General features: G+C 37.5%; 1 protein-coding gene across 3 annotated transcripts in view; it reads right to left on the bottom strand.

The window, feature by feature from the left end:
- The window catches only part of LOC130917927 (high affinity cationic amino acid transporter 1-like), a 57,028-nt gene extending 44,723 nt beyond the window's left edge, over positions 1-12,305 (bottom strand). For 2 of the 3 annotated variants that reach the window (XM_057839710.1, XM_057839711.1), the window contains exons 1-2: positions 11,935-12,305; positions 6,615-7,008 (exon numbers count right to left, since the gene is read on the bottom strand). In XM_057839710.1, the coding sequence (XP_057695693.1) occupies positions 6,615-6,984 (370 nt within the window). In that variant the 5' untranslated portion in view covers positions 6,985-7,008; positions 11,935-12,305. Of the gene's footprint in view, positions 1-5,571; positions 5,812-6,614; positions 7,009-11,934 lie in introns of those variants that run through there. The other variant, XM_057839712.1, reaches the window with a different exon arrangement.
- Between the last annotated feature and the right edge of the window lie 206 nt (positions 12,306-12,511).

The following is a 12,511-nucleotide window of genomic DNA, read 5'->3' as shown; positions in this document are numbered from 1 at the left end:
CATTTGATATTTTGTGGCCACCCCTTTGGCAGCAATAACTTCAACCACATGCTTCCTGTAGCTGCAGATCAGTCTGGCACATCGATGAGGACTAATCTTGGCCCATTCGTCGACAAAACTGCTGTAGTTCAGTCAGATTCCTGGGATGTCTGGCATGAATCGCTGTCTTTAGGTCATACCACAGCATCTCAATGGGGTTCAAGTCTATACTTTGACTTGGCCACTCCAGAATGTGTATTTTGTTCTTCTGAAACCATTCTGAAGTGCATTAACTTCTATGTTTTGGATCATTGTCTTGTTGCAGCATACATCCTCTTTTTAGCTTCAGCTGTGAGACGGCTTCAGGTTTTCGTGCAAAACATCACGATAAACTTTTCAATTCAATCTTCCATTAATGATTTAAAGTTGACCAGGCCCTGAGGCAGCATATCATGATGCTCCATCCACCACGCTTCACGGTGGGATGAGGGTTTGATGTTGGTGAGCGGTTTCATTTTTCCTCCACACATGACGGTTTGTGTTACTCCCAAACAATTCAACTTTGGTTTCATCAGTCCACAAAATATTTTTCCAAAACTTCTGTGTAGTGTCCAAGTGTGAACATTAAACGAGCAACAATGTTTTTTTTGGTTTTTTTTTAGACAGCAGTGGCTTCCTACGTGGAATGCGCCCATCAACACCATTCTTGGCCATTGTTTTACATATAGCTGATGTGTGCAAAGAGATATTGGACCGTGTCAGTGATTTCTGTAAGTCTTTAGCAGACACTCTAGGGTTCTTTTTTACCTCTCTGAGTATTCTGCGCTGAACTCTTGGCGTCATCTTTGGTGCATGGCCACTCCTTGGGAGAGAGGCAACAGTGCCAAACTCTCCATTTGTAGACGCCTTCTCTGAACATCCAGACTTTTAGAGATGGTTTTGTATCCTTTCTCAGCTTTGTACAAATCAACAATCTTGGATCACAGATCTTCAGACAGCTCTTATAACTGTGCCACAATGCACATCAGACAATGCTTCTCTTCAAGACGTTTCTTACCAGGTGTGTGTTTTATAGTGGGCAGGGCAGCTTTAAACCACTCATTAGTGATTGGGCACTAAGAGTGTGACAATATCTCGATACACCGATATATCGCGATATTTCGCAACCCGATTGGTTATCGATATGCTCCCGCCAAGTATCGATACTTTTAGTTGACATATTGGCAATACAATGGAGTATGAATGTTGTAAACTGCTCAATGTTTGAGCAATTCCTTGGCGGCCCACTAGGGGGCGCTCATGAGTGGCGGTGAAGGTAAAGTGCGCACAAGTCGTCTAGAGAAGAAGAGACGAAGCTGCTAGTGTGTTGAAAAAAATAAAGCTCCGTGAGAACGTTGGAGGACAAAGTTAGAAAATATTGCTACAAATCACACATGTGGACACACTTTAGATTTTACACCAACAAGAAAGGAAGTAATGTGAACAAGGACTTTGCTGTATGCAAGAATTGTCTAAGAAAAATAAGGTTCACTGGCAGCTGGTGACGTAGGGGACACCGGAGTTTGTGTGCTTCGCTTTCATCACATGAGGTAAGAAAGTTTTGCAATGTAATTGACTTTTTAATTTACATGTATTATTTTGATGATATTTGGTGTTGAATGATATAAAATAAACCAGGACCCTAAACTGGATGAAAAGGAATATCGAACAAGCCTACATGAATTTACTGATTTATTTGATATTATTTGAGTACCACTTTCCATCTAGTTTACTACACAAACTGTTATTACTACCATTTTGATACAATAAGCTATAAAAATGGTTTGAATAGCTTCCAAGATATATAAGGTGATGTGCATGATAATTAATGTAGCCTACATATTAAAAATAGGTAATTATTGCATTTTTAATTTCTATACATTCATATTTTTTATTTTACTCAATACTTCCAGCACAACAACAAAAACAAAAAAATCAGGACTTAAACTCAAAAGCTATTAAGTAGCTAATATTTTTTGTTTTGTTTTTAAGGTGAGGAAGAATGCGACTGACCGAGTGCAACATCTCAAATGCTGAAGCAGATTGGGGAAGTGCTCAAACCAATGCTTTTGGCAACAAAGGTCAAATACGAAGAAAAGACCCACCAATTTTATCGTTGCCCCACTCCAAGCTCAACTGCTGACAGACACCTACAGCTCTGTTAATTATTTTTTAAAAGATTTAAAACTTTAAAGAAATTAACGGTGCCATTCATCATGATCTCTCCAAGAGATATCAGTGGTTGTGGTGTGTTTCCTCCATATGTGCAGGTACACAATTTGCAGTAGATGTATATTTTACAGCAATGTTGCACAAAAAAAAGTGTCACTGTTCAATAAATGACTTAAACAGTATTTTTTTCTATTTTGAAATATATATATATATTTTTTCCGTTTCAACAGTTGTATCGTAGAATATCATGTATCAAATTTCTGACCAGTATATCGATAATCGCTGTATCGTGATATAATCGTTATCGTGAGCCTTGTATCGCGAATCGTATCGTATCGTGAGTTGCCCTGAGGTTCCCACTCCTATTGGGCACACACCTGACTTAAAATGTTTGGTAAAAATTGGTTTCAATTCCTCTTAAATTCTCCTTAGGCCAGTGCTTCTCAATTATTTTCTGTTACGCCCCACCCAGGAACACGCAAACGTTCCGCGCCCCCCCAATTCTCTGCCACCACTGTAAATATACTGTAGTATCATTTGTATACAAAATTCAAATTATTATAAGTACAACTCTGCATAACATTGTGTTCTTTTAAATATTAAAGTAAAATGAATATAGATCAACTTACAATAAAGTGTCAAAAAAAAAACAAAAACATCCCTTCTGTAAAAATACACTCCATACATTTTTAACCGTTTGACGCTAAAAAATAAAACTGAATAAAATCAATAAATGATAATAAATTCAAATTGATTAGCAACATTAACTCATTAGGATGATATGTCGAACAATTAGACCGAAAAAAGAAAAATTAACACGACAAAAAGAACAGTGTCATTGGAGAGAGGGACAGTATTTATTTTTGCTGCATGCAGTATTAGCTCCTTTGCTATGGTGTGGTTATTTTGCACTGAGCAGCTTGGTATGCCACCTTGTATGATGCTGACAGTGCTCGCTGGTTTACCGATGTAACACTTACAAAGCGGGAGAATTGTTGGCAATATTTGGCACTCGTTGAAAAAAATAATTCCGGCTGTCCGCTGCGAAAGTAAACAGTCTGGTCTTTCTTCATCTCCCACTGTACTAAAAGTCAAAGCCAAAAGCTAAATGCTACATATGCTACATATTTCCTTGTCTAAGCTTTTCATATCTCCAGAGCTCTTTGCTGTGTGCTCGTTTTTTTTCAAAAAATACTGCGCACATGATAAAAATGAGTGGCACTGCCACTCACTGAGTGGATGTGCCATTGTGTGCCATTACACTTTAATCTAGTATAACAAAAATGTATGTTCCCCAAGGTCACATGCACCACCCCCAGCATTGCTCTGCGCCCCCCCGGGGGGGTGGGGGAGGCTGCCCCACTATTTGAGAAGTACTGCCTTAGGCAGAGGGTTCACTTACTTTGTTTTCCCGCTTCTGTCATTGTTTGCATGGTATCCTCATTAAAATATGAAAACCTAAAAATGTTTAGGTGGTTTTAGTTAAAGCAGACACTGTATTTTCATCTGTGTGATTTTGACAAAGGTTAGATCGCATTTGATGGTGATTTTATGCAGAAATGTGAGAAATTCCAAAAGGTTTATATAGTTTTTCATACCACTGTAGGTATATGTAGCCGTTTCTTGTGGGAATATATATTTATATAGTAGTTGTTTTTAATTACCTGACCTGTTTTGGCGAACACTTCCGCCTTCATGAAGTGTTCACTGAAACAGGTCAGGTATTTAAAACCAACCTATAGCAATTGTCTTGAATAAATGGAAAAAAAAAATCAACTAATCTATAAGTGTAGACAAAAGAATATACAGTGGTACCTCTACGTACGAAGTTAATCCGTTCCAGGACCTTGTTTGTAAGTCGAAATGGTCGTATGTCGAGCAGGATTTTCCCATAGGAATACATTATAATTCCATTAATTCGTTCCACAGCCCAAAAACCTTCACTAAATCCTTAAAAAAACTGCTGGTACTATTACAAATGGCAATTACACATAGCAAAACAAATAAATTATAAATCAAAATCGGAATAATAATAATAATAATAATTCCTGTATTAATGTAACGAATCGGGTTCTAATGTGGCGGACGTTTTTTGCTGACCCTGAACGCACCGCGGGGCTTACGTGCCAGACACAGACCGGTGAGCTTGAGTTTCACTTTCACTTTGAATGCTTTCTTGAGAACACCGTCAATTGCGGCAGACAGAAGGTGTTTTTGTTTTGAATAAGTTGTGAAATAAATGATAAAAACGTGGCGAAGTTGGCGATTTCTCTGGAGATGTTACCACAATAAGAATTGTCAGCTTAACTTATAAAGACTGGCGAACGATGGTCGGAGGAGGACCGTGGAGATGTATTGTTGAGCCATTTCACGGATGCCCACCTTACGCTCATATTTTTCTGTCATTTGCATCTTCATTTAGAAGGTAAGCGTCAACTTTTTCCTTGTTTCACCACCTGTACCAAGCTTTTCTGAAACCAGTGTTGATTTGTCACACAAGAAAATCCGCCGTGCATTCGTCTGCGGTGCTGCCATTGTCGTCCTATTTCGAGCATGTCGTCGGATGTAGAAACAAATGGCGAGTCAAATTTTACGTCGGATGTCGAAAAGTTCGTGTGTCGAAGCGATCGTATGTAGAGGTACCACTGTATATACAGTGGGGAGAACAAGTATTTGATACAGTCAATGGGAAAACCCATTGGTAGTATATCAAATACTTGTTTTCCCCACTGTATATATATATTATATATATATATTAGGGCTGTCAAACGATTAAAATTTTTAATCGAGTTAATTACAGCTTAAAAATTAATTAATCGTAATTAATCGCAATTCAAACCATCTATAAAATATGCCATATTTTTCTGTAAATTATATTTATTCTGTAAAATAAATTGTTGGAATGGAAAGATAAGACACAAGATGGATATATACAGTGGGGAGAATAAGTATTTGATACACTGCCAATGGGAAAATCCATTGGCAGTGTATCAAATACTTGTTCTCCCCACTGTACATTCAACATACGGTACATAAGGACTGTAGTGGGCATTTCACTCTACTGTCATTTTAATCTGTCTATGCTGTCCTCACTCCGAAGCGTTTACTTTTTCCAAAGCTAGACAGCTAGTGAACGACGCCTTAATAATCAGACTTCTTCCTTTTTCATCTGATTTATTAATAAATTAGCCTCAAACCATTGTCCTCTTTAGACCGTCATAAAACTACAACAAAAAAGTACACAAGCATTGCATTAGCAACAACGTTAGCTTAGCACGCTATACAGGTTCACTAAACATAAACAAAAAGCGTCTCATACAAAAAATAGAACATTTCGCTTACTAATATAAGATGTACATTCTTTACAACAACCATACTTACGGACAAATCTTGTCCAAGGATCATATAAGCACAACATTACAACGTAGGCTTCAGCCCGAGACGTCGTGCAGCCATATGAACTGGCAAGAAAAATATAAACCATGTCGCAAAGCGACCACAAGAGTTCGCTGTTGTGCTGCAGCACAAAAAGCCTTTCTGTAAAACTTACCAAAAGGCAGAATACTGTCTGAGCGGGACATGTGCGTTAATTGCGTCAAATATTTTAACGTGATTAATTAAAAAAATTAATTACCGCGCGTTAACGCGATAATTTTGACAGCCCTAATATATTATATATATATATATATATATATATATATATATATATATATATATATTTTTTGTTACTGTCACATTTTTTAAATATACTTTAAAATAATTGTTTACATTTTTAAACTTTTTTTAATTTAGTGTTTAGTTTATTTTTCCACATTTATTCATTTATTTAATTGTAATTTATACAGTATATATATATTTTATATTCGTTTATTGAGTTTTTTTATATATCTTTTTAATATTAATTTTTTAATTAACTTTTATATTAAAGCAACACTAGGTAACTTTCTACCTTTATACAACATTTTCCTAACATTTGTGATTATCCGTCTACTGACAACTTGTTCAATAACACTTCTGTGTCATTTTCACTGACACCAATTAACTTTGAGGAGGGTGGCAGGAACCATGCCCCACAATAAAAAACTACAAATGTGCCGACTGCTTCACAGCATAAGTCTCTCCCCCCTTTCCCCGCTCGTTATAAAGAAGGAAGTCAATGTGTACTCTTTCACGTGACCTCAGCAAAGATGGCAGAGCAACAAAAGAGACAAAATGTTTTGTCTGAGGAGACAATAAAAAAGGTGGGCCAAATACCAACTCATCATTGGATTGCGTAAAACCACGAGATTGTTCGCATTGACACGATTAATCTCGGTTTAAATCATTCCCAGGCTTAATTTTTGCCTTACTATATGGGAGATTTTTTTCTGAAATGACCCTGCCCCCGACCGCCCAAATAAAAAACAACTTGGCTGAAATCTCACCGATGGAATAAGATACGAGGAGACTCCAGCCGGTGACGAAGGCCTGCAACTCTCCGGCCGTGACGTAGCTGTAGAGGTAGGCGGAGCCGGTTTTGGGTGTGCGGGCGCCGAACTCGGCGTAGCACAGGCCGGCCAGGATGGAAGCCACGGATGCGATGAGGAAAGACAGGATGATGGCGGGGCCTGAGGTAATTTTGGCCACGCTCCCGGCCACCACGTAGACGCCGGCGCCCAGCGTGCTACCCACGCCCAGCACTACCAGGTCGCAGGTGTTGAGGCAGCGCGACAGCTGGGTGTCGTCGCTGCTCAGGTCCAGAACCTTGACGCGTATCAGCTGACGGCCGAAGTGCTTCAGGGACGCCGAAATCATTGAGTCTGGGAGGTATCTTGTCGCCTAGCGACACAAAAACACAACACAAAATCAGTTTTCTTATTGGTTCACATAAGGTTTGGTCACAAATGTCCTATTAGCGCTTTCAGTTCCATTGACAGTCATAGACGTCCAATCATGTGGCGCTGTCCAACCATCCTCGTTACACCAACTATGAATATTCTATTGTTAGCTAATTGTATTTCCGGTTGACACCATGTGGGGGCCCTGAAGATCAGAGGAGGGTAGTAACACGTTACATTTACTTGAGTAACTTTTTGAGAAAAATGTACTTCTTAGGGAAATTTTACCACACAATACTTTTTAATTTTACATGAGTAGATTTGTGAAGAAACACTACTTTTACTCCACTACTTTGGGCTACACTAGTCATTACATTTTTCATGTTTATTCTACATATTGACTTTATTATTGTCAGAGATGCAGACACTGGCCGTCTCAGTTTCACCAATGAGACGTCAAAACAATAACCAAATGACTCTATGATACCAAACAGAGTTAATGTTTTCTCTCCACTAGAGGGCACTCATGGCCAAAAACGTGTAGTTAGTGTTTATTTTACGTAAATATGTTTAAGTATGATGCTAGTCTGTCAGTCAATGTGGCGGCCGCCATATGTAAACAGCTTTTCCGGTGAAAATTCTTGTGAATAAATGCTTAAATCCCTGAATTCTTTCTAGATATGGGCGTAAAACAGTCTCGATTCTTAGTTAAAAGCAAAAAAAAAAAAAAATATATATATATATATATATAGTGCAGCTAGCAATTATTTTACATAAATATGTCAAAGTACGATGCTAGTCTGTCAGTCAATTTGGTGGCCGCCATATGTAAACAGCTTTTCCGGTTAAAATTCTTGTGAATAAACGCTTAAATCCCTGAATTCTTAATAGATACGGGCGTAAAACAGTCCCGATTCTTGGTTAAAAGCAAAAAAAGCACAGCTAGCAATTATTTTACGTAAATATGCCGAAGTACGATGCTATGTCAGTCAATGTGGCGGCTGCCATATGTAAACGCAGCTTTTCCAGTTAAAATTCTTGTCAATAAATGCTTAAATCCCTGAATTCTTTATAGATTAGGGCGTAAAACAGCCTCGATTCTTGGTTAATAGCACAGAAAAAAAAAAAGTGCAGTTAGCAGTTATTTTACATAAATATGTCGAAGTACGATGCTAGTCTGTCAGTCAATGTGGCGGCCGCCGCATGCAAATGCGGCCTTCTGGTGAAAATTCTTGTGAATAAATGTTTAAATCCCTGAATTCTTTAGATATGGACGTAAAACAGTCTCGATTCTTGGTTAAAAGCTGAAAAACATGTAGTTAGCATTTATTTTACGTAAATATGTTGAAGTACGATGCTAGTCTGTCAGTCAAATTGGCGGCCGCCATACGTAAACAGCTTTTCCGGTTAAAATTCTTGTGAAAAAATGCTTAAATCCCTGAATTCTTAATAGATATGGGCGTAAAACAGTTTCGATTCTTGGTTAAAAGCAAAAAAAAAAAAAAAAAAACCCAAAACAAAACAAAAAAAAAAAGATGCAGTTAGCATTTATTTTACGTAAATATGTCGAAGTACGATGCTAGTCTGTCAGTCAATCTGGAGGCCCCCATATGTAAAAAGGACTTTTCCGGTTAAAATTCTTGTGAATAAATGCTTAAATCCCTTAATTCTTTATAGATATTGATGTAAAACAGTCTCAATTCTTGGTTAAAAGCTAAAAAACATGTAGTTAGCATTTATTTTACGTAAATATGTCGACGTACGATGCTAGTCTGTCAGTCAATTTGGTGGCCGCCATATGTAAACAGCTTTTCCAGTGAAAATTCTTGTGAATAAATGCTTAAATCCCTGAATTTTTAATAGATATGGGCGTAAAACTGTCTCGATTCTTGGTTAAAAGCAAAAAAAAAAAGCAAAAAAAAATAAAAAGTACAGCTAGCAATTATTTTACATAAATATGCCGAAGATGCTATGTCAGTCAATGTGGCGGCCGCCATATCTAAACGCAGCTTTTCCGGTGAAAATTCTTGTGAATAAATGTTTAAATCCCTGAATTCTTTATAGATATGGACGTAAAACTGTCTCGATTCTAGGTTAAAAGCTGAAAAACATGTAGTTAGCATTTATTTTACGTGAATATGCCGAAGTACAATGCTAGTCTGTCAGTCAATTTGGCGGCCGCCATATGTAAACAGCTTTTCCGGTGAAAATTCTTGTGAATAAATGCTTAAATCCCTGAATTCTTTATAGATAAGGGCGTAAAAGTCTGGATTCTTGGTTAAAAGCAATAAAAATAGTGCAGCTAGGAATTATTTCACATAAAAATGTCAAAGTACGATGCTAGTCTATCAGTCAATGTGGCGGCCGCCATATGTAAACAGCTTTTCCGGTGAAAATTATTGTGAATAAATGCTTAAATCCCTGAATTCTTTATAGATATGGGCGTAAAACAATCTCTTTTTGTCAAGAATCAACAACAAGTGGGACACAATCGTGAAGTGGAACAACATTTATTGGATAATTTAAACTTTTTCAACAAATAAAAAACTGAAAAGTGGGGCTAGCAATATTATTCGGCCCCTTTACTTTCAGTGCAGCAAACTCACTCCAGAAGTTCAGTGAGGATCTCTGAATGATCCAATGTTGTCCTAAATGACCGATGATGATAAATAGAATCCACCTGTGTGTAATCAAGTGTCCGTATAAATGCACCTGCTCTGTGATAGTCTCAGGGTTCTGTTTAAAGTGCAGAGAGCATTATGAAAACCAAGGTACACACCAGGCAGGTCCGAGATACTCCTGTGGAGAAGTTTAAAGCCGGATTTGGATACAAAAAGATTTCCCAAGCTTTAAACATCTCAAGGAGGACTGTGCAAGCCATCATATTGAAATGGAAGGAGCATCAGACCACTGCAAATCCACCAAGACCCGGCCGTCCTTCCAAACTTTCTTCTCAAACAAGGAGAAAACTGATCAGAGATGCAGCCAAGAGGCCCATGATCACTCTGGATGAACTGCAGAGATCTACAGCTGAGGTGGGAGAGTCTGTCCATAGGACAACAATCAGTCGTACGCTGCACAAATCTGGCCTTTATGGAAGAGTGGCAAGAAGAAAGCCATTTCTCAAAGATATCCATAAAAAGTTTTGTTTAAAGTTTGCCACAAGCCACCTGGGAGACACACCAAACATGTGGAAGAAGGTGCTCTGGTCAGATGAAACCAAAATTGAACTTTTTGGCCACAATGCAAAACGATATGTATGGCGTAAAAGCAACACAGCTCATCACCCTGAACACACCATCCCCACTGTCAAACATGGTGGTGGCAGCATCATGGTTTGGGCCTGCTTTTCTTCAGCAGGGACAGGGAAGATGGTTAAAATTGACGGGAAGATGGATGCAGCCAAATACAGGAACATTCTGGAAGAAAACCTGTTGGTATCGGCACAAGACCTGAGACTGGGACGGAGATTTATCTTCCAACAGGACAATGATCCAAAACAAAGCCAAAACTACAATGGAATGGTTGAAAAATAAACGTATCCAGGTGTTAGAATGGCCAAGTCAAAGTCCAGACCTGAATCCAATGGAGAATCTGTGGAAAGAGCTGAAGACTGCTGTTCACAAACACTCTCCATCCAACCTCACTGAGCTCGAGCTGTTTTGCAAGGAAGAATGGGCAAGAATGTCATTCTCTGGATGTGCAAAACTGATAGAAACATACCCCAAGCGACTTGCAGCTGTAATTGGAGCAAAAGGTGGCACCACAAAGTATTAACGCAAGGGGGCCGAATAATATTGCACGCCCCACTTTTCAGTTTTTTTATTTGTTAAAAAAGTTTAAATTATCCAATAAATTTTGTTCCACTTCACGATTGTGTCCCACTTGTTGATTCTTGACAAAAAAATTATAATTTTATATCTTTATGTTTGAAGCCTGAAATGTGGCGAAAGGTTGCATGGTTCAAGGGGGCCGAATACTTTTACAAGGCACTGTATGTAAATGCAGCTTTTCTGTTGAAAATTCTTGTGAATAAATGTTTAAATCCCTGAATTCTTTAAGATATGGATGTAAAACAGTCTGGATCATAGGTTAAAGCTGAAAAACATGTAGTTAGCTTTTATTTTACGTAAATATGTCGAAGTACGATGCTAGTCTGTCAGTCAATGTGGCGGCCGCCATATGTAAACAGAGCTTTTCCAGTGAAAATTCTTGTGAATAAATGGTTAAATCCAGAATTTTTTAGAGATATGGACCTAAAACAGTCTTAATTCTTGGTTAAAAGCTGAAAAACATGTAGTTAGTAGTTTACGGAAATATGTCGATAGAGTTGAATGATGATAGTTATACATTTCTAATTTTAAAAGTGTTTTTAATTATTTGTATATTTATTTTTAAATTAATTTATAGTAATAAATGAATATGAATAGAATAAAATAAGTGACTAAAATTTTAAATATATTTAAAAAAAAAAAATATATATATATATATATATAATAGATAAAAATATATATTTGAAAATAGTATTAAATTTTTCATTTACTTTTAAAAGAATGTGTAAGTACAACAACAAACAATGAGTATCAATACTTTTGCAAACATTGTATAAGGAGGCAACATTTCCGTTTCGATTACTTCGATACTTTTCGATACTATTGGCAAGTGGACAAGTCAATTTGGGTTTTATTTACATGACAAAAATCCAGAATTCTCAACAAATTTGTACAAGCTAGGGCTCATTTTATTCATCTTTCAAGTAGATATATCCTAGCTAGCCAGAATTCTTTAACTACCTATGCGGAATAATATAGCTTGGAAGCACTTTTTTTTTTTAAACTACCAATGTCAAATTGCTGCTTCCTCTCCCTACTACACACAAATAAATTCCTCCGATACATGTATTTCTTTCCCTTTTAAAAGGACTTACCTTACTTTTGACATTAGACAAACCCAAAAAGTTTTTTGGACTTATTTTGGCTTGGAGGATGGGAACGAAGTGCTTTTGGCGCTCCCTTGAGGAGCAGAGCCCGTCAGCAAGGGTTACTTTGATAACAAGTTGCTAATCCAGTTTAGCTTCGACAAAATCTTTAAAAAAACAACAACAATGTTTTATTGACTCGATAAAAACGAATTATTTAGCAAGATTGCTTGATAAACTACTAGTAGCGAGGGTCTCGGGGACGTTTTGGTGGCGTTTTTAGTTGATTTAAATCGTTTCAAAGCGGCTAGCGTAGCGTTAGCCTTCATGCTGACGTTCAGCTAAAACCCTCTGTTGTTTCATCCCGGCACTTTCGTCATTTGTCCAATCTGTTCGTAACGTATCTATAAAAGCCAGGGACGACCTGTGTATGCTGCGATGTACGTCAATAAATATTAATATATTAATGTCTTCATATTTTAGGGTGTTTTAGGCCGAAACCGCGGTGAAGTGCATCGAGTTTATTTCATTTAAATATTCTTTTACCTTTATCACTATTCTGAAAACGCATTCCCCCATTATAACG

The sequence above is a fragment of the Corythoichthys intestinalis genome, chromosome 6 (assembly GCF_030265065.1).
Source record: "Corythoichthys intestinalis isolate RoL2023-P3 chromosome 6, ASM3026506v1, whole genome shotgun sequence".
Taxonomy (NCBI): domain Eukaryota; kingdom Metazoa; phylum Chordata; class Actinopteri; order Syngnathiformes; family Syngnathidae; genus Corythoichthys; species Corythoichthys intestinalis.
The sequence above is the reverse complement of the archived record's forward strand: the minus strand, read 5'-3'. Positions and strand labels throughout refer to the sequence as shown.